This window comes from Somniosus microcephalus, chromosome 3 (assembly GCF_052327205.1).
Source record: "Somniosus microcephalus isolate GS21.2 chromosome 3, FLI_Smic_1.0, whole genome shotgun sequence".
In the NCBI taxonomy this organism is placed as follows: Eukaryota; Metazoa; Chordata; class Chondrichthyes; order Squaliformes; family Somniosidae; genus Somniosus; species Somniosus microcephalus.
Genome location: NC_140989.1, coordinates 104,710,382 through 104,734,005, shown reverse-complemented (window position 1 = coordinate 104,734,005; position 23,624 = coordinate 104,710,382). Strand labels below are relative to the sequence as shown.

Sequence of the window (23,624 nt, the reverse complement as noted above, 5' to 3'; positions counted from 1 at the left end):
CAGCAGAGACTGGATGCTTAATACAAGTGGCTCACCCCTAACCCCTCAAAAGCTTCTCCCACTACCTATAAGGCGATGATGGAATACTTGTCACTTGATTGGATGGGTGCAGCCACAATACTTAAAAAGCTCAAACCAGTCTATTTGATCAGTGCTCCTGCCACAGGAATCAATAGCCACTTCCATCAGCAGTATACCATCTATAGGATTAACTCACCAATGTTACTCTAACAGCACCTTCCAGCCCCACAGCGCTACCAGAGAGAACATGGCATTCGAGATCTACTGCTATCCATTAAAAATAAAGAGCTCATCATGCGATGATGGTACTGAGTAATAAGAATCAGGAAGATCTCGTGATTCTTAGTGTGTATTCTCAGCCAGAGGAGAAGTGGAGTGTTAAAATTGGCATTAACTCAATTGGTCAGTGATATTTTAGGGGTTTTTTTTTGCCGGGGGGGGGGGGGGGGCGGCGGTGCTCATCATTATCCAGTGACTCCTGCTGGAAAGTATGATCATGCAATCAAGTGAAGATATCATCAGGCCTGACTATGATAGATTCCATGACCAAATAGTAAATCATAAACAATTACTATGTAGACTCACACATCAAGAGCAGGCACATGGGTGAGATTCTTGAGAAATTGTGTCCCAGCATGTCACTGCATTCAGAAAGGAATTCTCTTAATTCTTTGCCTCCTGAAGGTCAGCTTAGCTTGGAGGTAGCAGTTTTGACTCCAAGTCAAAAGGTTCTGGGTTTGAGTTCCAATCACTGTGGAGATAATGCTATATTGAGAGGTGCTTACCTTTAGGTGAGACATTAAAGTCCTGTCTCGATGTTAAGCTGGATGTTTAAATTGTGGAATGACAGTAAGAGTTGATATTCTGGAAGATTAAAAGGACCACAGAACCTTCATCTGAACTTGTAATCCCGATCAATTTTGACATGTTCAATTTGGATCAAAATCATCTGCACTCTTGTAGTAAATCAGATTCATCTTCCAATGTGCATATCATGGCCATCAGGTGTTAGACTTCAGGATTGGTTTTAATCCAGGAGGTATTTTCTCTTACTTACAATTATTGCAATCATGTTTTCTTCCCTTCAACTGCTCAGTTGGCACTCAAACCGTCAATCCTAAATTCAGAATCTTACCAGATACTGATCCCTTGGAGAAAAACTACATTCAGTCTTTGACCAAGGCAACCCAGGCACCAAGCTCATGTGAAAGTGACTAAAAAGTTGCTGAGTGAATGTAATTTTCTCCCTTTAACAGACAGCAGCACCCATATTCGCAGCGGTTAGTGCACTCGCATTGGAGGAAGGTTGTAGGTTCAAGCTCCACTTTAGCACCAGAGCACAACCTAGGCTGAAATTCTAGTGCAGTATATTCACAGGTGCTGTCCTTCAGACAAGCTGTTAAATTGAGGCCCCATTTAGTGGTTAAATATTCCTTGGTACTATTTTAAGAGCAGGGAGTTCTTCGTGTTAAAAATGATTAACTGGTCTATTTCACTACTGTTTTGGGATGGAAGGCAGAAGAGATTAAAAAACAAAAAGGGATGATGGTGCAAAGCAAAAGGAGATGGTAATGGGACAAGTTAAGAAACAAAAGATGATTGGGTGTAAATGGCAATGGCAGAATCATCAACAGCTACTATTAGGTGAATGTTTGCTGTGTAAAACCCAGTATCAGGCTTTACTGCTGTCCTTTTAAGATAATTACCTAACCAGCTCAGTGTTTGTATTTGTTTAATGATTTTTGTTCAATTTTTAATCCAAGCACCACATCTTATATTTCTTAGCTAGGTTGCATTTCTGGTGGCAACAGAATTTACCAGTGGCAGATGCACTTCCTCCTCACCCCGACCACATTAAATTTTCTCTCAAATGGCACTATAAATCAGTGTATATTAATTAGATGTTAGATTTGTTTCTTCAACTCACTAGCATTAATTTTTTTATTTGGAAAAAAAAAATTAAATAATTACCCCAACTCCCATCCTTAAATGAGACTAGGCATTCCTCATGAATTATATAATTTAACTCCCATTTCTTGCTATATATCCTTTTTACTCAACCAATTGGATTTTAGTAGCTAATAAACTGCTCTAGTATCCCACTGAACAAGGATTGTGTAATCTGTCTCCAGCACTAGATCACATCACAGCAACTGTTCCTCAAATGCCCCAAGATCATTCCCTCCCCCCACCACCCCACACTCCAAGCAAGCTCATCTGGAACCTGGCTGGTACTTGTTCTTTCATTAGTTTACAACCATGTTTCTCAATTTCCTGTTCTTTTAGAATTTAAATCAACTCATCCTTCTGACTTTTCCCTTCTCAAATTGCATCTCTTGACTTTGATTTCTATGCATCAGGTTACATCTCTTTAAATTTGGCAAGGATGTGACATCAGCCAGGATCCTTGGTAAAGGGGAACACAAGAGGCCCTGCAACAAAGACGTCACCAACTTAAGATTGAGAAATTATGGCCCAGCTTGAGGTCAGCGGTGAAGGGACGTTGCTCGCCGTGTACCTCGAAGAAAGCTGCCCACAACAATTTAGAGGGCTCTGACATTCAGGAACAGTGAAGGCATCAAGCAGGCTAAGCAGCCAATCAGACTGAAGAATTCTCAGACAGCAAACCAGGAAGTAAAAAGCACAGATCATCATACACTTTTTAATCATTTTACAAAGAGCAAAATAAAGAGTGTAACATACACTTTGGATTAAGGTAGAAGCTGAAATATCAAACTTTAAAAATAATTAAAAAAATCTATGGAATTTTTAAATCATGAAATGGTGGGAATGACATGCCACACTTCTAAAATTCGTTTTCCAGGGCCGTTAAAAACTCACTTCAACAAGGCTGAACTTTTTCAATGGTTTTTAGAGTGAGAGTAGTGCATAAAAAGTTGAAGTTCACATCAAATCACTAATTGTGCTGATTGCATCTGTGAAGACTGGAGGAGCAGGGTATCACCAACAGCAACTTCTGGATTTCTACATTTAACTGTGCGTGTGGACGCTAGAGCTGTTGTCAGTTTTACACAGCAATGATGGAGAGTGCCGACAGTTTTGCAGTCATTACAACCGCAAATTCCGGGCCTAAATCTTCAATCTAGGTCTGGTAACTGACAATTCATTTACCAAAACTGAGTCGACATCGGTCATCTTTCTTAAATTAAAACCTAAACACAAGCTGGCAAGAAATTGAGAACACCATTTTTCAACAGTGATGAATCACAACTTCCCACAAAATTGGGAATCTTCTGTTGTTTAAGATTTATTGAAGGATTGTATAGAGATGGAAGAGACACTGCACTTCATCTTATTCCCACCCTAAATCAACTTTTCCATTATCCCTTCTATAAAAGATGTTTTTTGCTTCTAATTATTACTTTATCATTTTCCAGAACAATTACACTGTGCTCTGTTCCTATATCCAATAAAATCTCAACTTTTACATGGGTTAAATTTTCACATCTCCTTCAGAAAAATGTTGTAAGAATCTCAAATTAGAGATACCAGTATTTAACAGAATATTAAATTAAATGTATTACAATTTATATTTTAAATCAGTAACTAATTTTTTTAATAGTTGAATTTATCCTTTGATGCTCCCAAAATTAAACTAAGACACACATAGAAGGCTAGTATACCTTAATTTGTATAGTATTAGCAGTCAATCCATCAAAAGTTTAATACTAAATTGCCTGGTGTACTAAAACAGTTAGAATCACAATGAATTCTCTTGTAGATGACTAAGTTTAAAGTGCCACTTAAGAACCAAATAGTACCATAAATAAATACACAAAGCTCAACCACCAACACAGAGATTGAAGATAGAAGATCCAGCACAATACGTGAACTCACCTGCAAAGTTGTAAAATATTTAGAACTGCAACTCAGCAGTACAGATAAATAAATGTTTCCATATACTGCATGTACTCTGTAGCTGCTAAATTTAAAACATGCATTTACATCTCTCTCCCAAAACACAAATCTGCTTATCCATTTTTTTTCCCCACAGGATAAATTCAACCCCCATCTGCATGATACAGTTGGCATAGCAATCAAGAGTTTGGGTTTCAGATAATCCATGGTGAGAAAAATGTTATGAATCAGCTTCCTGCAGTGGCTTCATCAGTAAATTTACGTGGTTTTGGTGCTGTACTAAAATCATAGAAAACTGGAAGGAAGGTTCAGCCGCAGCCCAGGAGCAGGCAGGGAGCCGGGAGGGGAGTTGCACTCCTGCTTTTCCTGGTCCATAAGCAGTGCTGGAAAAGCACTTACCTCTTCCACGTAGCAGTCCTCACCTCCTTTTAGCTGCATGGTTTCCCCAAGGCCCGGGAAACCCGGCCGACCAGGGTTAAACCTGGAAGACAGAAAATCTGAGGCACTCAGCCTCATTATAGTATTTAAAATGACCAACCCAGCTCCTGGGAGCAGATTGATTGCCCGCTCCCATCCCACCTCCATTACAACCGGAAATGGGCGGGTTGCAGATTTTTGAAAAAAATGTTCACATCCCACCCGACCCAAACCCACCCCTTTTTGGGGGTTAAAAATCCCCTCTGCGAATACCACAATGATTTTCCTTCCTCTTAAAAGAAAAGGACCTGAACTCTACTTGGTCCCATCTGATGATAGCTTGGCAGGAATTTTTTTTCCCCCACACAGGAAACCAATGTAGGTGGCATGATGCACTGGTATGTTTACACAGGGCTGATTCCATGGTCAGACACTCCCAGCACAGAATGGATGGAAAAAATTAGGTACTGCAGGCCTGTGATTTCCCAGCCAATGCTCTGTGAGTGATGTTCTCCATCAGTGTAGTCTGACTTTGGAATCAGTCCCAGTAGTTCACCTGACTGCCCTTGCATTCAGGAATTTTTAGCTGTTAAGAGCAAAAGAATTACTACCACATAAAAATGGCTCACTCTTCCACTGGATAGTACTTATTTGGTAAGAATATTACCTCAGTATAATTTGTCTACCACTTTTGATCTTTTATATTATTTGAATAGGTCAAGATTTCACTTTTGATCAACGTCAATAAACAAGTTAGCAGTCCGCAGATCTTTCACCAGGACGCGAGCAAAATACTACTAGATCAACTCCACAAAATGGCATATTGAGCAGTAAAAGAAACCTTTTGTCATTCCCTGAAGTTTGACTTAGGGTGGCAAGATTAGTTAAGTTTAGTTCCTTTTATATCGCTGCTGTCTTAGTTCAGATTCTGAAGACAGATCAGCATTCTTGAGCGAACACTGCTAAACCTGGCTCCATTATCCCAGTGCAGACTCAAACCCAGTTTTTTTTAAATTTTTTTTTTAAATTAAATTTGTCTACAATTGTTACAATAAGGCAGCCAAATTCAGCCATGTAAATGTTGGGTGCTAGTATTTGGACGGCAGCCTTCTAGAATCCAAAACAAAAAAGTGATAATGTAAAAGCAACAGGGTGTTAATGGAGAGTGGGATTCAAATTTCAACCACCTAGTCCACAGCAAGTTCACTTATGACTAAATTTTGCAATACACAACACGTACTAAGTTTTTAAAGATTTTTTTTTACTCTTTTGAAGCTTTTTTTTTTATACAGTAAATACAAAAATATTCTTTCAAATACATATGGATTTTTGGCCTACAAAACAGAATCAACTGAATGCACTGGAAAAGGTAAATCACAATGACAATGAAAGTTACAGCAGAAAAACAGACATTTTTAGGCAATTACTAAAACTTTTCATTCTGCTTTGTGGACATTTAAATGCAGTGCTATATACACACTAGAAATCAGCAGACTTGTCATTGGCCAGTGTTAGCCACTGAAACAGTGACTAGCATATAGAAGTAATCAAAAACAATTGCCTGCAAATGGTTTCCTGAATAGTGATGCAATTCTGCAACTGTAAAGATTTTAACCTCAAAACCCAATACCAATAACTAAAATAGACTACATTTTTTTGTTTTTTTGTTATATACACAAAACATTGAGGGTGGGGTAACAAAAATACACAGGACAAGATTTTTTTGTTATTTTACAATTATTAAAATTACACTTCAGCCTTCTGAAAAGAACTGTCAATGCAATACTGATTTTTCAATAAAAGGCTGTTCACAAGTATTTACACACATATAATGCAATGCATAATTCAGGGCAAAGAGACAAAATGTGTCCAGAGACACTGGCTGATCTACAAGGCCAGAAGCCATTCCATCCATCCATCCATTTAAGGCTTTGATTTCCTCCCATCCTTTTTTTTTTAAAAAAAGGCCTCAAGTTTATGGACATTGGTTAACCAGCAGAGATAGTAATCAGTACATACGTGCTTTGAAGTGGAAACCAAAACATACTTCTGGTATTCCTACTAGCATCTGCTCTGCAAAATGTATAGCGAGTAGACTCGACTAACCCACCTTCTGGCATCAACACCAAGCCAGGGTAATAATTACATAGCAGTGCGCCACTTTTCAGTTCAGGGTAAATTTTAACAAAACACAACTGACATGCTTGAATGGTTTAAGAATTACAAATTACATTTACCTGACAAGACAGTGTTGCTACCGATTAAGGGTTAGTCTGATGGAATTTTTTATGACACGAATGCTACTCGTAGGGACTGGAGAAGATGCATCTGGCAGCTCCTTGCTAGGTAGTCTCTGTAAGAAAAGCAGCACCAAAACAAGGACAGAAAGAAGCATGTTAAATTGCACTTGTTAAAGATGAATTCTAGAAGTACAAGAGGTGTGTTAACTTAAGAGTGAAAATCATTTTAGCTCCCTTAAAGAATCTTCAGAAAGTTGTGAGTGCAGACATTACTCGTAGAATCATCGTTTCCTGTGAAGAGAGAGATTTAATAGGTAGTACCTGTGATCTTGTATCAATTGTTGGAATGGGCATGGATTTCACTTCTTCGTGGTTGTCCTGTTACATACAGACAACAGTTTAATCAATTGAAGCAAAACAATTTCACAGAGTCAGATGGGTGAAGGCAAGTGTCACCATCAAACTCCCACTATATAAAACTTACAAATTTGATTAACTTTGTTTCCGTCCACTTTAATTTTTAAAAACAATTTAATGCATTCAGTGTGCCGATTCTATTGCTTGAAATGGCAAACAGTTGAACCAGACATTGTTAAGGGAACTGAATATCCACTGATGCACACAGAGTACTCCAGCTATTTGTGGTATTTCAAATTAGTCTTCAGCCAGCCAGCCAGTCAGATTGGTGTCAGCTGTGACAACAGGTGAAGTGCTGAGCAACAAAGCAGCATTTCCCCATAGGGGAAGAGAGCAGCAACAAAAAAACCATAAATGTCACTTAATCCTTGTTGATAGTTTGACTTACACTGGTACTAATAGTGAAATTAAATATTAAGCTGAAAACAAGTTTAATATCTTGTACAAGCACTTATGCAGTCTAGAACTCAATGGTACAGGTTGTAAAATATAAATGCACCATCCTGCACAAACTGCCTTTCATGCAGAAGACATATAATTTGTATAGCTACTGTACATCGTAAATGGACACATGAACATTTCCATCACACACATACTTTCCCCAGGAATATCCCACAACAGGCAGTATGTTAAATGTAATTTCAAATAATAGTTAACATTAATATTGGATCAAAGAATGATAATCTGGCTGGGGGGAGGGGGCTGAACTTGCAGTTGTGCAGACAACTATATGCAAGAGAACGGATACATTTACTGACAGGTTCACCTGTTCCAAAGGTAAAGCTATGCAGTTTTAGATGCAAGTGAATGGTCCCTTTTAACCAGTGAAAATGAACACCCACAGTCCCCATGAACACCCTTGTAGTCAACCTTCAGCTGTAGTTACCACTACCTGTCCATCTTTCTGAGATTTCTGTCCGTCCTCTTCATTTGATGAATGAGGTTGTTTGAAAGCAGAATCGTCTGGCTCAATGGCACACATCTAGGACAGGAAAGAAAAAAATATTTAGACCATATCCCAGTCTCCCACGGCATTAATAGGGTAAATTAGAAACATTTCCTGGGAAGTGTCCCCAATTTTGTTTTGAAAAGGAAAAAAAAAAATATTGCTCAAGGCTAATGTCACCTCAACTGAAAGGGCTGTAAAAGAAAAATATTCCTGTAATATGTACATTACAAATAAAATGACCATAGCCTTAGTCAAGCTCCCGCCTTGTACGTCAAATCCTACCATTTGAGGATTAATCTTTTAGCAATACGCTGCTTTGCAACCCACAGCAGAGTGGCTCACCTCCTGACCAGTCAAAGCCTCTCCACTATCTACAAGGCTCAAGTCAGGAGTGTGATACAATGCTTACTATTTGCCTTGTGGATGCAAACTCAACAACACAGCTAAACATCATCCAGGGCAGATCAGTGCCCCAGGGAATATCCACCCTCTCCATCACTGTGGCTGTACTATATACACTATCTACAGAATGCACTGCAGCAAGTCACCAAGCTTACTTTGACAGCACCACCCTCACCTGCAACCTCTACCACAGAGAAGGACAAGAGCAGCAATGTCATCAGAACACCCTCACCTCCAAGTTACAGAATGCTAGCTTAGACAAACATCACTACTCCTTCTGTTGTGTATGTACCTTTAAGAGAGAACTGCTTTTATACTGTAGTACCGGCAGTGACCACACCTGTATATAAAGCCGTAGCAGGCTTCTGTACTTTCAGTTCCAGCATACCCTCTTCAGTAAACACCTCTTATTACCGTTCTCCTGCAGTCCGTGTGTTATTGATACGCGGACACTACAGCGGCGACGAGCAGGTTCAAACTCACCTGCAGTACTGCATCACCTCACGGGGATCCATCCCTGAAAAGAAGCTTCTTGGGGGTCGAAGCCAGAGCAACGGGCGTCGACCGTGGGCAACCGCCCAGTGATCCATCGGAGTTCAGAGAATCGCAGGGGAAGCTGTGGAGTACTGGGCCTGGTTCTCCAGTCAAGGTGCCCCAGCAAATCGTGCTGGTAGCAGGTAGTGCGCTGACCCTTCCGGACTGCGGCGGGCTTGAGCTCGATCGAGTGGCTCTGCAAGGGGGCCGTGCAACGTTGTCGGGAAGGAAAAGAGAGAGGGTAGAGCGCACAGGACGCGGTCGGTGCTCAAGAGCCGGGCAGCGTTAGAGAAAATAAAAAAGAGGGGAAGGAAAAGAGACGCGCAGTGGACAGCGAAGAATAAAACTAAGGAATTTAACTAACAAAAAAGAGAGACGCGCAGAAGCCACGGGGCGCCGCCATTACTATTTAGAACACTAGGAGCAGCATTGGCAGCAAGGGGAAGGAGGAAAAGCGCGGGAGGCGCCATTTTAATCCATTGGGGAAGAAGGAAAAGTGCGGGAGGCGCCATTTTAAACCACCCAAGATGCCAAAGAGTGGCAGTATCACTGCTTTCGACAACGAGGTAGAAGACTGGACCACGTATGTGGAAAGAATTGAAGTGTACTGCAAGGCAAATGGGGTGGCCGATGAAAAGAAGGCATCGGTATTATTAAATTTGATGGGCGCGAGAACGTACGGCCTATTGCGGAATTTAATTACCCCAGCTAAACCAATGGAGAAAAGCTTTGAAGAGATTGTCAATATCTTACAGGAACATCTAAACCTTACACCGCTGCTGATAGCAGAAAGATTCAAGTTCCATAAAAGAAACCAGCACAAAGATGAGAGTAATGCTGACTATCTTACAGAACTACGCAAGTTATCGAAGCACTGCCAGTTCGGAGCAGGACTGGCAGATACCTTAAGGGATAAGTTTGTCTGCGGGCTCCAGAGTGAAGGAACCCAGAAACGACTACTTTCGGAAAAGGACCTTACGCTAGAAAAGGCTTTCAGTGTTGCAGTATCCTACGAAGCAGCAGCACGGGGAGCTGCGGAAATACAACAGAAACCGTAAGAATATAGCACCAATGAAATGGCATATGGAGCAGAAAAGTGCTATCGCTGCGGCAGAACAAACCATGACCAGAAGGATTGCTGGGCTAAGGACAAAGTATGCAGGCAATGTGGAAAAGTGGGACACATAGCACGAGTCTGCAGGTCGGGAAAGAAAACCAACACTAAGAACTAAGGAAAAGTACAAGAAAGTACAAAAGATGACAAGACAGTGGTTCAGAAGACCAGAAGAGTGATAATGACTCCAGGAGCAGGAGACTAAGTTGTCTAAAGTTACGTGATCGCAAAGGAGGATCCCAAGTAAAGATGGAATTGGACACAGGATCAGCCCTAACAGTCATGAATCGACGAGACTACGAGCGGCTATTATCACACATTCCCTTGAAGGATACGTCCATTGTCTTGAAGACATATACGGGGCAAAAAGTCTACCCCAGAGGAAAAATAAGGGTGCCCGTTAAATACAACGGCAAGGAAACACAGGAACTGTATCTATATATACTACAAGATGGAGGACCACCATTATTGGGACGTGAATGGATCCGAAAAATAAAATTGCATTGGCATTCCATTCAGGCGCTAGCTGTGGCTAACAAAAAGGATGACGACGCCACACCTGGACTGTCAAAAATTCTAACTGACGCGAAAGCGGTGTTCCAGCAAGGACATGGGACTCTAAAAGGAGTAACGGCAACGATAAAAATTGAAGATAAAAAAAAACAAAAAAAAATTTGGGGTTTGCGTTAAGGCCAGACCGGTACCGTATGCAATCCGCCCAGCCGTCGAACCAGAGCTGGAGAGTCTGGAGCGTGCGGGTGTGCTGTCCAAGGTGGACTGGAGCGAGTGGGCCACACCCATCGTTCCTGTAATGAAGAAATCATTGAGCAGCACGCCTGGGGAACCGAAGAAGGTTCGCATCTGTGGGGACTTTAAGGTAACTGTGAACCCAGTCCTTCACACAGTACAATATCCATTTCCGCCGATAGAAGATATTTGCGCCTCACTATCTGGAGGGGAAATGCTTTACGAAGATTGATCTGGCCCAAGCGTATCTACAAATGGAGGTAGATGAATCATCCAGAAAATACCTCACGATAAACACTCACAAAGGTCTTTACCAGTACAACCGACTGGTATTCGGGGTAGCATCAGCTCCGGCAATTTGGCAGAGAGCGATGGAACAAGTCCTGCAAGGGATCTCGGTGACCCAGTGTTATTTGGACAACATCCTGGTTACGGGCGGAAATGACAGTGAACACCTTGCCAACCTGGAGCAGGTGCTCACTAGATTACAAGAATATGGGCTACGAGCCAACCGCCCCAAAATGCGAGTTTTTCAGGAAACAAATCTCGTATTGTGGCCACGTGATTGATGAAGAGGGGTTACATAAGACCCCAGACAAGATTGAGGCAGTAGTCAAGGCTCCAGCACCGGAAAATGTGTCACAACTGAGGTCGTTCCTCGGGTTGGTGAACTACTACCATAAGTTCTTGCCAAATTTGTCTACAATTCTGCACCCGCTGAATGCCCTGCTGCAAACTGGAGTAGCATGGAAATGGAGTGATGAGTGTAAACGTGCCTTTCAGAAATGTAAATGCCTAATCACTTCAAAAGAAGTATTGGCCCACTACAATCCATCACTACCGATTCGGTTGGCATGTGATGCGTCTCCCTACGGCATTGGAACAGTGCTGTCGCACAAATTCCATGACGGTTCAGAGAGGCCAATAGCCTTTGCGTCACGCTCGTTAACTTCAGCCGAGCGTAACTACGCCCAGATTGACGGAGGCCCTCAGCCTGGTGTGGGGGGTGTGAAGAAGTTCAATCACTATCTGCACGGGCAGAAATTCATCTTACTGACTGATCACCAGCCTCTTGTCTCCATTTTTAACCCAAAGAAGGGCGTTCCGGTGATGACGGCGCAACGGCTGCAAAGATGGTCCCTTTTTCTAGGGGCACATCAATACGACAGAGTATAAGGGCACGCAACAGCATGGAAACGCTGATGGGCTGTCGCACCTGCCGCTGCCTACGGTGGAGGAAGCACCTGCAGTGGACCCTGTTGAGATATTCCATTCAACCATAGTCGAATGTCTACCTGATACAAACTCAAGTATAGAGAAGGAAACCCGAAATGACCCGACACGCTCTCGGGTCTATGATTTGACGGTGAAGGGATGGCCAGCACATGGCGACTCACTGTTGCCAGCATTCTCGCCAAGGAGAGAACAGCTGTCAGTGTGCCGGGGGACCTTGATGTGTGGATCCCGAGCGGTAATTCCACCCAAGTTGAGAGATAGAGTGCTCAATGAGCTTCATGAGGGTCATCTGGGAGGGGTAAAAATGAAGAGCCTAGCCAGGGCGTTTGTGTGGTGGCCGGGAATCGATAAAGAAATCGAGGAAATGACCAAGAGATGCACAGGATGCCAGAAAGTCCAAAACACTCCGGAAGTCCCGCTACACCCATGGGAGTGGCCCTCATCTCCATGGCAACAGGTACACATTGATTTTGCTGGTCCATTTATGGACTCAATATTTTTAATCGCCGTGGATGCACATTCGAAATGGCCAGAGGTCATCAAAATGTCCTCCACCACCACGGAGAAAAACTATTGCAGTCCTATGGACCATCTTCGCCAGGAATGGCTTGCCAGAACAGATTTGCTCCGACAATGGACCAGTTTGTGTCCGAGGGTTTCCGGAGGTTTTTGAGGAATAATGGGGTAAAGCATTACACATCCACCCCATATCATTCAGCCACAAATGGATTGGCTGAGAGGTTTGTTCAAACCTTTAAAAAAGCAAAAAAGGCCATGTATAACTGTAGTGTATGTACCTTTAAGAGGAACTATGTTTTTGAAGCCCCTGTATACTGTAGTACCAGTAGTGACCACTCGGGTATATAAGCCTGTGTAGCATCTTGTGTTCAGTTCACCTCCAGACTTTGTTCAGTAAACACTTGTTAAATCAACTCCTGCATTCCGTGTATCCATTAACACACGGATCTAACAGTGGTGACGAGTTAGAAACGACCTTACCTGCAATTCGGCAGCACCTCAAGGGGATCGATTCCTCAGACGAAGGTCGAAGCCAGAAAAAAAAAAAAATAACTCGAAGAAACTCGAAAACGAGGGCCAGGCTTTGTCTCCAGTCTGTGGTTTCCCCAGCTAAACGGGCTGGTGGCAGGTAGCGCACTGATCCTTCCTGGGCTGCGGCGGGCTAGAGCTCGATCGGGTGGCTCTGCAACGGGGCCGGGCAGCGAGTCAGGAAGCAGAAGCAGAGAGAGAGGGTGGAGCACTCGGCGCGGCCGGTGCTGTGAAGCAGGTCGGCGTTCGGACCGAGCAGAGGGAGGGAAAAGTCCCAGAGGGTCCGCTCCACGACGGGAATGGTTCTCCCAAGTAACGGAGAAACTATTGAAGCGCTATTAAAAAAAACAGAAATACCGCGAAAAGCTGCAGGTCGCAACGGGAACTGCAGAGAACAGCGTTGGCAGCAGCGGCAGGAAAGCACGGGAGGTGCCATCTTAACTCGGCGGGGAAGAAAGAAAAGCGCGGGAAGCACCATTTTAGATTTTCAAGATGCCGCAGACTGGCAATATTACTGCTTTCGATAGTGATATAGAAGATTGGACCACATATGTGGAAAGAGTGGAGGTATATTGCAAGGCGAATGAAGTAGCGGATGATAAAAAGGCATCGGTACTTCTAAATCTGATGGGCGCAAGGACATACGGGCTGTTACGAAACTTGACCACTCCAGCCAAACCGATGGACAAGAATTTTAAGGAGATTGTTGATACCTTACAGGAGCACTTAAACCCAACACCGCTGCTGATAGCAGAACGATTCAAATTCTTCAGGAGGAATCAGCACAAGAATGAAAGTAACGCTGATTACCTCACCGAATTACGAAAGCTGTCAAAGCACTGCCAATTCGGGGCAGGACTGGCAGATTCTCTACGAGACAAATTCGTCTGCGGTCTCCTAAGCGAAGGAACACAGAAAAGACTACTTTCTGAGAAAGATTTGACACTGGACAAGGCTTTCAGTGTGGCTGTATCATACAAAGCAGCAGCAAGAGGAGCTGCAGAGATACAGCAAAAGCCACAGGACTTCGGCACCCATGAAATGACACGGGGTTTTGAGAGATGTTATCGCTGCGGCAGATCCACTCATGACCAGAAGGACTGCTGGTTTAAGGACAAAGCATGCAGGCAATGCGGAAAGATGGGACACATTGCACGTGTATGCAGATCTGGAAAAAAATCCGCTGACAGTAAAAAGGTCAATAAGGAAAAGTACAGAAAGGTACAAATGATGACGGACAGTAGCTCCGAAGACCAGAAGAGCGATAGCGACTCCGGAAACAAGAGGGGCTAAGCTGTCTCAAATTACATAATGTAATTGCCAAAGAAGATTACCAGACCATTTGGGTTACCCTCACGATAGCGGGGTCCCCAGTCAAAATGGAGCTAGATACAGGATCAGCTCTGACCGTCATAAGTCGACGGGATTACGAGCGGCTATTTCCGCATATACTTTTGAAAGACACATCCATTGTCTTGAAGACATATACGGGGCAGAAAGTATACCACAGAGGGAAAATAAGGGTGCCTGTTGTGTACAACAGCAAGGAAATACAGAAGTTGTATTTATACGTTCTGCAAGATGGTGGTCCACCGTTGTTGGGACGTGAATGGATCAGAAAGATACGTTTAGACTGGCACTCCATTCAGGCACTGACGGTGACCAGTAAGAAAAAAAACGATGACGTCATACCTGGACGATTAAAAGAAATCTTGGCTAACGCCAAAGTGTTTCAACAGGAACTAGGAACCCTGAAAGGCGCCACCGCCTCAATAAAAGTGGAAGATGCGGCAATTCAAGTTTTTTAAGGCAAGGCCGGTGCCATACGCAATTCGTCCAGCCGTCGAGGCAGAGCTGGAGAATTTGGAAAAAGCGGGCGAGTTAACCAAGGTAGATTGGAGCGAGTGGGTAACACCCATCGTCCCGGTCATGAAAAAAAACCGTTGAATAATGATAAATCTGAAGAACAGAGAAAAGTTCGCATCTGTGGGGACTTCAAGGTGACTCTAAACCCAGTTCTTCACACGGTACAGTATCCTCTTCGAGGATAGAAGATATTTTCGCCTCACTATCCGGAGGGAAACGTTTCACCAAAATTGCCTTGGCACAGGCATATCTACAGATGGAGGTTGAGGAGGCCTCTAAAAAGTATCTCACGATAAACACACACAAAGGCCTGTACCAGTACAATCGACTGGTTTTCGGAGTGGCATCAGCTCCTGCTATCTGGCAAAGAGCTATGGAGCAAGTCCTGCAAGGGATTCCGGGGACTCAATGCTACCTAGACGACATCCTTGTAACAGGAGAAAATGACAACAAGCACCTTGCCAACTTGGAGCAGGTGCTCACGAGGCTGAGAGAACGGGGCCTACGAGCAAATCGCCCCAAGTGCGAATTTTTCCAGAAACAAATATCATATTGTGGCCATGTCATTAACGAAGAAGGGTTGCATAAGTCACCTGAAAAAATTGAAGCGGTCGTAAAGGCCCCAGCGCCTGAAAATGTCTCACAATTAAGGTCGCTCCTGGGATTAGTAAATTACTATCATAAATTTTTACCAAACTTGTCGACGGTTCTGCACCCGCTTAACGCACTGCTACAAACGGGAGTAGTTTGGAAATGGAGCGAAGACTGTAAACGTGCCTTCCATAAATGCAAAGGCTTGATCACGTCCAGGGAAGTGTTGGCTCATTACAACCCATCACTGCCAATCAGACTGGTGTGCGATGCATCCCCTTACGGCGTGGGAGCGGTATTATCGCATAGATTCCCTGATGGCTCGGAGCGGCCGATAGTTCAATGAGCGTGACGCAAAAGCTAAGCTGAGCGTAACTATGCCCAGATCGACAGGGAGGCACTCAGCCTGGTGTGGGGGGTGAAGAAATTCAACCATTACCTACACGGACAAAAATTTACCTTGTTGACTGACCATCAACCCCTCGTCTCCATATTCAACCCTAAAAAGGGCGTTCCCATTATGACAGCGCAAAGGCTAGAGGTGGTCCCTTTTCCTAGGGGCACACCAATATGACAGAGCACAAAGGAACAAAACAGCATGGGAATGCTGACGGGTTATCGCGCCTACCGTTGCCAACGGTGGAAGAGGCGCCTACAGTGGACCCAGTGGAGATATTCCACTCGACCATAGTGGAATGTCTACCGGTGACAAATTCTACCATTGAAAAGGAAACGCGGAATGACCAGACTCTCTCACGAGTCTACGATTTAACAGTGAAGGGATGGCGAACCACTGTTGCCAGCATTCTCGCAAAGAGGAGAACAGCTGTCAGTGTGCCGAGGAAACTTGATGTGTGGATCCAGAGTGGTGATTCCACCCAAACTCAAGGATAGAGTGCTAAAGGAGCTTCACGAGGGGCATCTGGGTGGAGTGAAAATGAAGAACTTAGCCAGAGCGTTTGTGTGGTGGCCAGGTATCGATGGAGACATCGAAGAAATGACCAAGAGCTGTCTAGGATGCCAGAAGGTCCAAAACACCCCACCACAAGCCCCTCTACATCCATGGGAGTGGCCCTCATCTCCATGGCAAAGGATACATATCGACTTTGCTGGTCCATTTATGGACTCAATGTTCTTAATCGTGGTGGATGCACACTCCAAGTGGCCGGAGGTAATAAAGATGTCCTCCACCGCCACGGAAAAAACCATCACAGTATTAAGGACCATATTCCCCAGGAATGGGCTGCCTGAACAGATCTTTTCTGATAATGGACCGCAATTTGTATCTGAAGAATTCAGGAAGTTCTTAAAAAACAATGGGGTTAAGCACTACACGTCCGCCCCATACCATCCCGCCACCAATGGATTGGCTGAAAGGTTTGTCCAGACCTTCAAGAAGGCCATAAAGGCCATGGGTAATGAAGACATAAATCTACAACATAAGGTAGATAACTTCTTGTTTGCATACAGGAATGCAACACATGTGGTTACAAACCAAACCCCCGCCATGATGTTTTTCAATAGAAGACTAAGATGCCGGCTGGATTTGGTCAAGCCAAACGTCAGAAGGGACGTAGAGAACCGGCAATTTCAAAGCATGAATGAAAGGCCAACTTGAACCTTCCAGATAAATCAACCAGTTTTGGCCCGGGACTATCGTACCGAGAAATGGCAGCCTGGAACTATTTGCACACGACTAGGACCGCTGATGTATACCGTGGACATTGGAGAAAGCATAATAAGGCGCCATGCTGACCAGATCATAGAGTCATCCGAAAAAGGACAACCTACACCACAACTCTATACGCCTAGTGATGAAGCAGAGATACCCATAGTATCTACCTCCGATCCGGTGATACTGGAACCAGATGAACCCGACACTGGCATTGAAGCCAAATCGACCTTGCCAAAAGAACCTACTACACCACCGAGGCGTTATCTGGACCGAGTCAGGAAGCCTCCAGAGAGACTGAATTTGTAATTGATTAACTTCAGCAAATGTGTAGATTATTGTTCTTGTAAAAATGTTATTTAATGATTACTTAAAATGTTATGTACTATTTATCTAAAAGGGGAGGAATTGTAGTGTATGTACCTTTAAGAGGAACTATGTTTTTGAAGCCCCTGTATACTGTAGTACTAGTAGTGACCACTCGGGTATAAGCGCCTGTGTAGCGTCTTGTGTTGTTAGTTCACCTCCAGACTTTGTTCAGTAAACACTTGTTAAATCAACTCCTGCATTCCGTGTCTCCATTAACACACGGATCTAACAATAACGACAACATACCACTGCAACAAAAGGTGGATAATTTCTTGTTTGCTTACCAAAATGCGACACATGCAGTCACCAACCAAGCTCCAGCCATGATGTTCTTTAACCGCGGGTTAAGATGTCACCTGGACTTGCTCAAACCAAACATAAGACGAGATGTTGAGAATAAGCAATTCCAGCACATCAATGAAAAGCCAACCAGGAGCTTCAAGATAGGGCAACCAGTCTTGGCCCGCGACTACCGAACAGAAAAATGGCAGCCAGGAACGATATGCACACGGCAGGGACCACTAATGTACACAGTGGACGTTGGAGAGCATCGTGAGACGCCATGCTGACCAGATTCTAGAGTCACAGGAACAAGTCAAACCCATACCACGAGCATGCGCACCTGGTGATGAACCCGAAGTACAGATTGCGTCTACCTCAGAATCAGTGGTATTGGAAGCTGACGAACCAACCAATGACAATGAGCCAGAATTGACTCCGCCGCAAGAACAGGATACTCGAGAAAGGCGCTATCCAGACAGGATCAGGAAGCCTCCTCAAAGACTGAATTTATAAATGATTACTTTCAGCTGATGTATATAGTACAAAGAAAATTGTAATTAGTTATTATTCAATTGTTAAATGAATGTTATGTACTGTTTATCTAAAAAGGGGAGGAATTGTTGTGTATGTACCTTTGAGAGAGAACTGCTTTTATACTGTAGTACCGGCAGTGACCACACTTGTATATAAAGCCGTAGCAGGCTTCTGTACTTTCAGTTCCAGCATACCCTGTTCAGTAAACACCTCTTATTACCGTTCTCCTGCAGTCCGTGTGTTATTGATACGCGGACACTACAACTTCATTGTCACTAGGTCAACATCCTTGAATTCCTTACCCAACAGCACCATTGCCACAAGGACTGCAGCAGTTCAAAGACAAGGCCTACCCCCAATGTCCCAAGGCCAATGGGGATGGGCAATAAATATGGCCTTTTCAGCATTGCCACATGTTGAGAACAAATAATAAAAATATATGCTCAAATGACACTCACCTACCATTTGTGGTGCCATTTGTATTTAAGCACCAAAATCCTCATTGATGGTTAGATCAGTATCACTTCCCAAATGCATGAATCAGTAGCACTTAAGAATTTTCCCCGACTTAAGAGCAGTTTGTATTATGTTCATTGAACCTTTGTAGCAATTAGTCAATAAAAATATTTTCTAAAACCACACTAGGCTGGTAAATCCCAAATATAAACTGTAAAAAAAAAGGGATTGAGGAAGGGAAGAGGTGGGGGCACAAAGCAATTTTGACAATTTTTAACATTTGTAATTATAACAGCCCTCCATGCCGATATTGAAAGTTGGGCAGAAAATTAATGCAATTTTTACTGTATGCTTTTAATTAAAAAGCAAGTAAGTGAGATTACACTAGTTAGTCTAAAATACACAATTAGCTTCTAAATTTGGTCTGCTACTGGTTCTAGTCAGTACCAGAACAATTAAAAAAACAATTTCCAGGTTTCAAAATATGTGGAATCACCAGACAGGTCCAAGATACAAACAGTAAATAGAAATAGAAGAAACTGGAAAGCAAAAGGGAAAATTATTTTAAGGTCATACTGAAAAAAAGGGTAACCAAAAATAAATAAGTTTATACATGAAATGGGTGGTTGTCAAAAATCTCTTCCTCCCTCAACTGCTAATTAAATACCACATATGTATTTAATAAACAGCATAGATGCTTGTATCAAAGTTTAAAGCATTGATAAATCTAAAAGTTCAGCATAGACTAAACCCTACTGGTATTTACCAACTGGAGGTCTTTAAGCCGTTTCGGAGATTCTTCCAATGTAGGGGAATGAGGCCTTTTCGAAGAGCTGTTTGGGCTAGGAGTTAGCTTGGTCCCATTTGGCAGTGGCTGGTTACATGGAGATGTCAAACGAGGAACTACGCTGCGCCCAACAACAGTGGGAATGGTACAGACTGCTTCAGAAGATGTGGGATTTGCAGTGGAAGCCGGATCACACTCTAAGAAAAGAGGTGATAGTTAACATCTATGAAATCACAATGTGTAATCCTGCAAATCAGTTACGAGAAGTTGACATACTTGCACCAATAACTGGTATAGACTTCCCTTGGCCAAGCTGGGTTTCTGGAGAAGCACCTTCATTAGGCATTAGTTGTGTTACATCTGAAACTTGTGTTTTCCCAGGAGAAATACTGTTTGTAATAAAGAAAAATGGAAATGTTTCAGTGTTGTAACTATACAACATAGAATGCCAATATACTGAGCAAGTTTCACTTACTTCTGCGAGTCCTCTGTTCCTGGAGTATTTGGTTTGGAAGATTTTTGTAACAATGCAGGAGAACCAAAAGGGGTGCCAATGTCAGCGTCCCTAGAATTATCCAAAGAATTTCCTTCCAAAGATGTGCGATTTAGATTACCAACATTTCCAGTAGAGTTCCGATTAATGTCAGGTATGCTTTGCTGGAAGGCAAACAGAATGAGGCTTAAAAATTCCAAAGGTAAAAAGTGCTGAATAAATTCAATGCCGTGATCCATATTTACCTTCTTTTTTTTCTGTAGAATTTCAGCTGGCAGATACTGATGGAGCTGCTTCTTTTTGACATGCGTAGCTTCTATTCTCATTTTCTCCTTCAGCATGTTAATGTTGTTTGCTTGTCTGTAAACTGCAATATAAACCAGAATTGTTCCCAGGCAAGAGAAGAGATACTTAGTAAAAAAAAAAAGTGGCTTGTAGAATTTAATGGCATAATATCTAAACTATCAATACATTTAGCATCTTGCATAGTGATTTTACTTGCAAAGAAAACTCTAGTATTACATTGCAGATTTAAATGTTCTGTTCGGGGCCTTGCTTTGGTGTTGGGGATTAATGTGGAATCCCATTTGATAGTGAATGGTGAAAATTTGTCTTTCAAAAGATGAAAGTAATTACTCCAAAATGTTTGCAACTTGATATCAAACTCTGAATTAAACAAAAAAGTGATAAAAAAATAGAATCAAACTCAGTATTTTGTAAGCCCAATATGTCTATTATGTATTAATATTCTCTCGTATAAAGCAAACACCAGCAGAAAATAATGTTAAAATTACAAAATGGCTAACAGTCTGATTATATTTGCTCCAGACTGCCTGGAATTACATTTATAGCTGCTACAAAGTGATGTTATTAGAGAAAATACAATTTACTAATTTGAAAACAGTAAAATAGGTTCTTCCTTCTCCCATAAATGTAATGTTCAAATATTAACATAATAACAAGTGTATCCACCAATGGCACTCCTCATGGTGAACTTAGGGATACACTTTATCTAGTAACAGTATTTTTAATGTAATTTCCTCTGTCCCCTTGCGTTCCACACCTTTTCTCACTTTGTACTATGCTTTCAAAGAGGGCATCCAAACCTAGCAACAACAAAAAATTTGACTTTCTAGCAACTGTTCCAACTCATTGCTGCTACAACAACCCTATTCAAAAATATGGAAAACAAACATTGAAAAGAATTGACTGGGCCAGACTGATTACAAAAATCAGTAGCCATTGTAGGGGAACATTTACTGAAATATGAATGCTTTGCATTAAATGGTCACTATTGACAATTTGTCCTCTACTTGGCCTATATCAGTTTAGCAATGGAATACTGTAGCCAAATGGTTGCAGAGAAAACCCTCCTGACTCCTAGATGCCATTCAGTTTAATGATAACCAAAACTAGCAAACTTGAGCATTAACTGCTCCATTCCAGAGTGCACCTTTCCATAACATTGGAGAAACATAGCCAATCTATAAACCCTGCGTAAGATTATAAGAGTAGCATAATGATTGCTATTGGTCAAGTCAAACCTTCATGGTTATGCCCGGACAAGAGCAACCCTTGCACCTTAGTCAGGGACAATCCAAAACATCCACACAGGCTACCAGCAAAATGTCACATCAATTCTTACACCCGTGGTCTTGGTGAAGATCTGTCTGCAACTGTGCATCTTGTTTGGGAAAGAAATGCAGAACTTGCCATTGCTATGGCTGCAGAAGTATGAATTAAGCTAGAAGAAATCTGTTGTCCGTTGGTACTCTTGTATAATCTCTCCCAGTCTTCTGTGCTTCTTGCAGTTACCAGTATTTCATTAAGCAAATGCTGTACCATTTAACATACAAATTTTAATCAGATCCTGCCTTATAGCCAGTGCCCATCAATAACATCCAGTACTCCAAGCACTCAAGTGATCTATCCAGGACATCCCCAGACATAGCCTTTTAATCCTAAATCATTTCTTTCATAGTGTCCACTGGTTAAGTTTTGTTCCCCCAAGAGTACAAATTTTATATAAAAGCAAAATACTGCGGATGCTGGAAATCTGAAATAAACACAGAAAATGCTGGAAATACTCAGCAGGACAGGCAGCATATGTGGAGAGAGAAACAGTGTTAACGGGCAGGATTTTCATTGGGCCGTGGAGGCGGGATTGGAGGCGTGCGGGGGGTTAAAATCCCCAAATCTTTGGGGGGGGGGGGGGGGCACAAACCCATCCCGCCCCCATGCCAGTTTCAAAGGAGGCGGGTACCCGACCCACACTGGGACCCGCCTCCCCAAGGCAGAAAGGGGATTAGTGCCAATTAACTGCCTGTTAACAGGTAGTTAACAGGCAGTTTTAGGCCTAATCCCTATTTTCATTCTTGAAGTGTGGGATTCCCAACGGCTCCAAACCACGCCAAGTTAGCGAGGCGGGCCGTCGGGCTGAAGTGCTTGGAGGGGTCGAGATGTCCGGTGTTCAGGTGAGTGATGGGTGCATGAGTGCAGAGGTAAGTGTGTTTGGTGTGTTTAAAGTGTTAAGAAGTTTTACATACCTTTACTTACCTTTTCAGCCTTCCTTCCTTCAGGTCTTGGGAGTCCCTCATCTCACCGACACAGAAAGCAGAATGGCCACGATCTGTCAAAAATTGCAGCATTCAGCTTTCTGTTCCGGAGAGATCTCTAAATCATCCTGAGCGGAAGGAATTAACTTAAGAGTACAGATTGTCAGTGTTTGACAGCTTCAAACAGCTGTGAAACGCTGATATTTCATCTGTCAAAAGGTCTCGACAGATGAAATATCAATCTGACGTCACCTGTTGCCGGGTGGCTCTTAATTGGCTTGCTGAGCCCGCTGAGCAAGGTCAATCAAGTCAAAATCGCGTGGGTTGGCTGCAACTCGATGGAGGCGGGACTACAACCCCGAAAGTTGTAGTCCTGCCTCCTCAATGAAAATCCAGCCCAACGTTTCAGATCAATGACCCTTCGTTAGAACTAGAAAAAGCTGGAGATGGAACAGGTTTTTAAGCAAGTGCAGGGGCAGGGAAAGGGGGAGGGGAGGAAAGAACAAAAGGGAAGGTCTGTGATAGGATGGAAGGCAGGAGAGATTGAGACATCAAGAGAGATTAAGAGATGGTGCAAGGCAAAAGGAGATGGTAATGGGACAAGTTAAGAAACAAAAGATGACTCTAGATGAAGTGTAAATGGCATTGGCAGAATGAAAGACAGCTGCCATGTGGGAGAAAAAAAAATAGGGGCAGAGGTTATGGTCTGAAATTGTTGAACTCTATGTCGAGTCCAGAAGGCTATAAAGTGTTACATGATCTCTAAACCCTCCATCTCCCTTCAGTATTTCAGCCATATTATCTAAATCTTAGGCGATGCAAGATAATATCAAGTTGATCAACTTTCTTAATCCTGATGCAAGTTGTGCTGCTGTGCCCTTCTGGTCTATTGCTAGCTTTCTGTTCCTGCTCCTTACTAGGAGCTTTGCAAAAATCACAAGCACTTCACCCGTTTTAAGCAGGTGATACGAAAGGAAAGCAAAAAAAAGGCATATGCTTACTTGACCTTAACTGTT

At 42.8% G+C, this 23,624-nt stretch overlaps 1 protein-coding gene across 3 annotated transcripts in view; it reads right to left on the bottom strand.

Moving 5' to 3' along the window:
• Nucleotides 1–2,669: 2,669 nt before the first annotated feature.
• papolg (poly(A) polymerase gamma) overlaps nucleotides 2,670–23,624 on the bottom strand; it is a 50,414-nt gene continuing 29,459 nt past the window's right edge. For 2 of the 3 annotated variants that reach the window (XM_085981422.1, XM_085981420.1), the window contains exons 17-23: nucleotides 20,299–20,420; nucleotides 20,036–20,217; nucleotides 19,837–19,949; nucleotides 19,540–19,757; nucleotides 7,861–7,956; nucleotides 6,879–6,935; nucleotides 2,670–6,670 (exon numbers count right to left, since the gene is read on the bottom strand). In XM_085981422.1, coding sequence (XP_085837548.1) covers nucleotides 6,572–6,670; nucleotides 6,879–6,935; nucleotides 7,861–7,956; nucleotides 19,540–19,757; nucleotides 19,837–19,949; nucleotides 20,036–20,217; nucleotides 20,299–20,420 — 887 coding nt within the window. In that variant the 3' untranslated portion in view covers nucleotides 2,670–6,571. The remainder of the gene's footprint in view (nucleotides 6,671–6,878; nucleotides 6,936–7,860; nucleotides 7,957–19,539; nucleotides 19,758–19,836; nucleotides 19,950–20,035; nucleotides 20,218–20,298; nucleotides 20,421–23,624) is intronic. The other variant, XM_085981421.1, reaches the window with a different exon arrangement.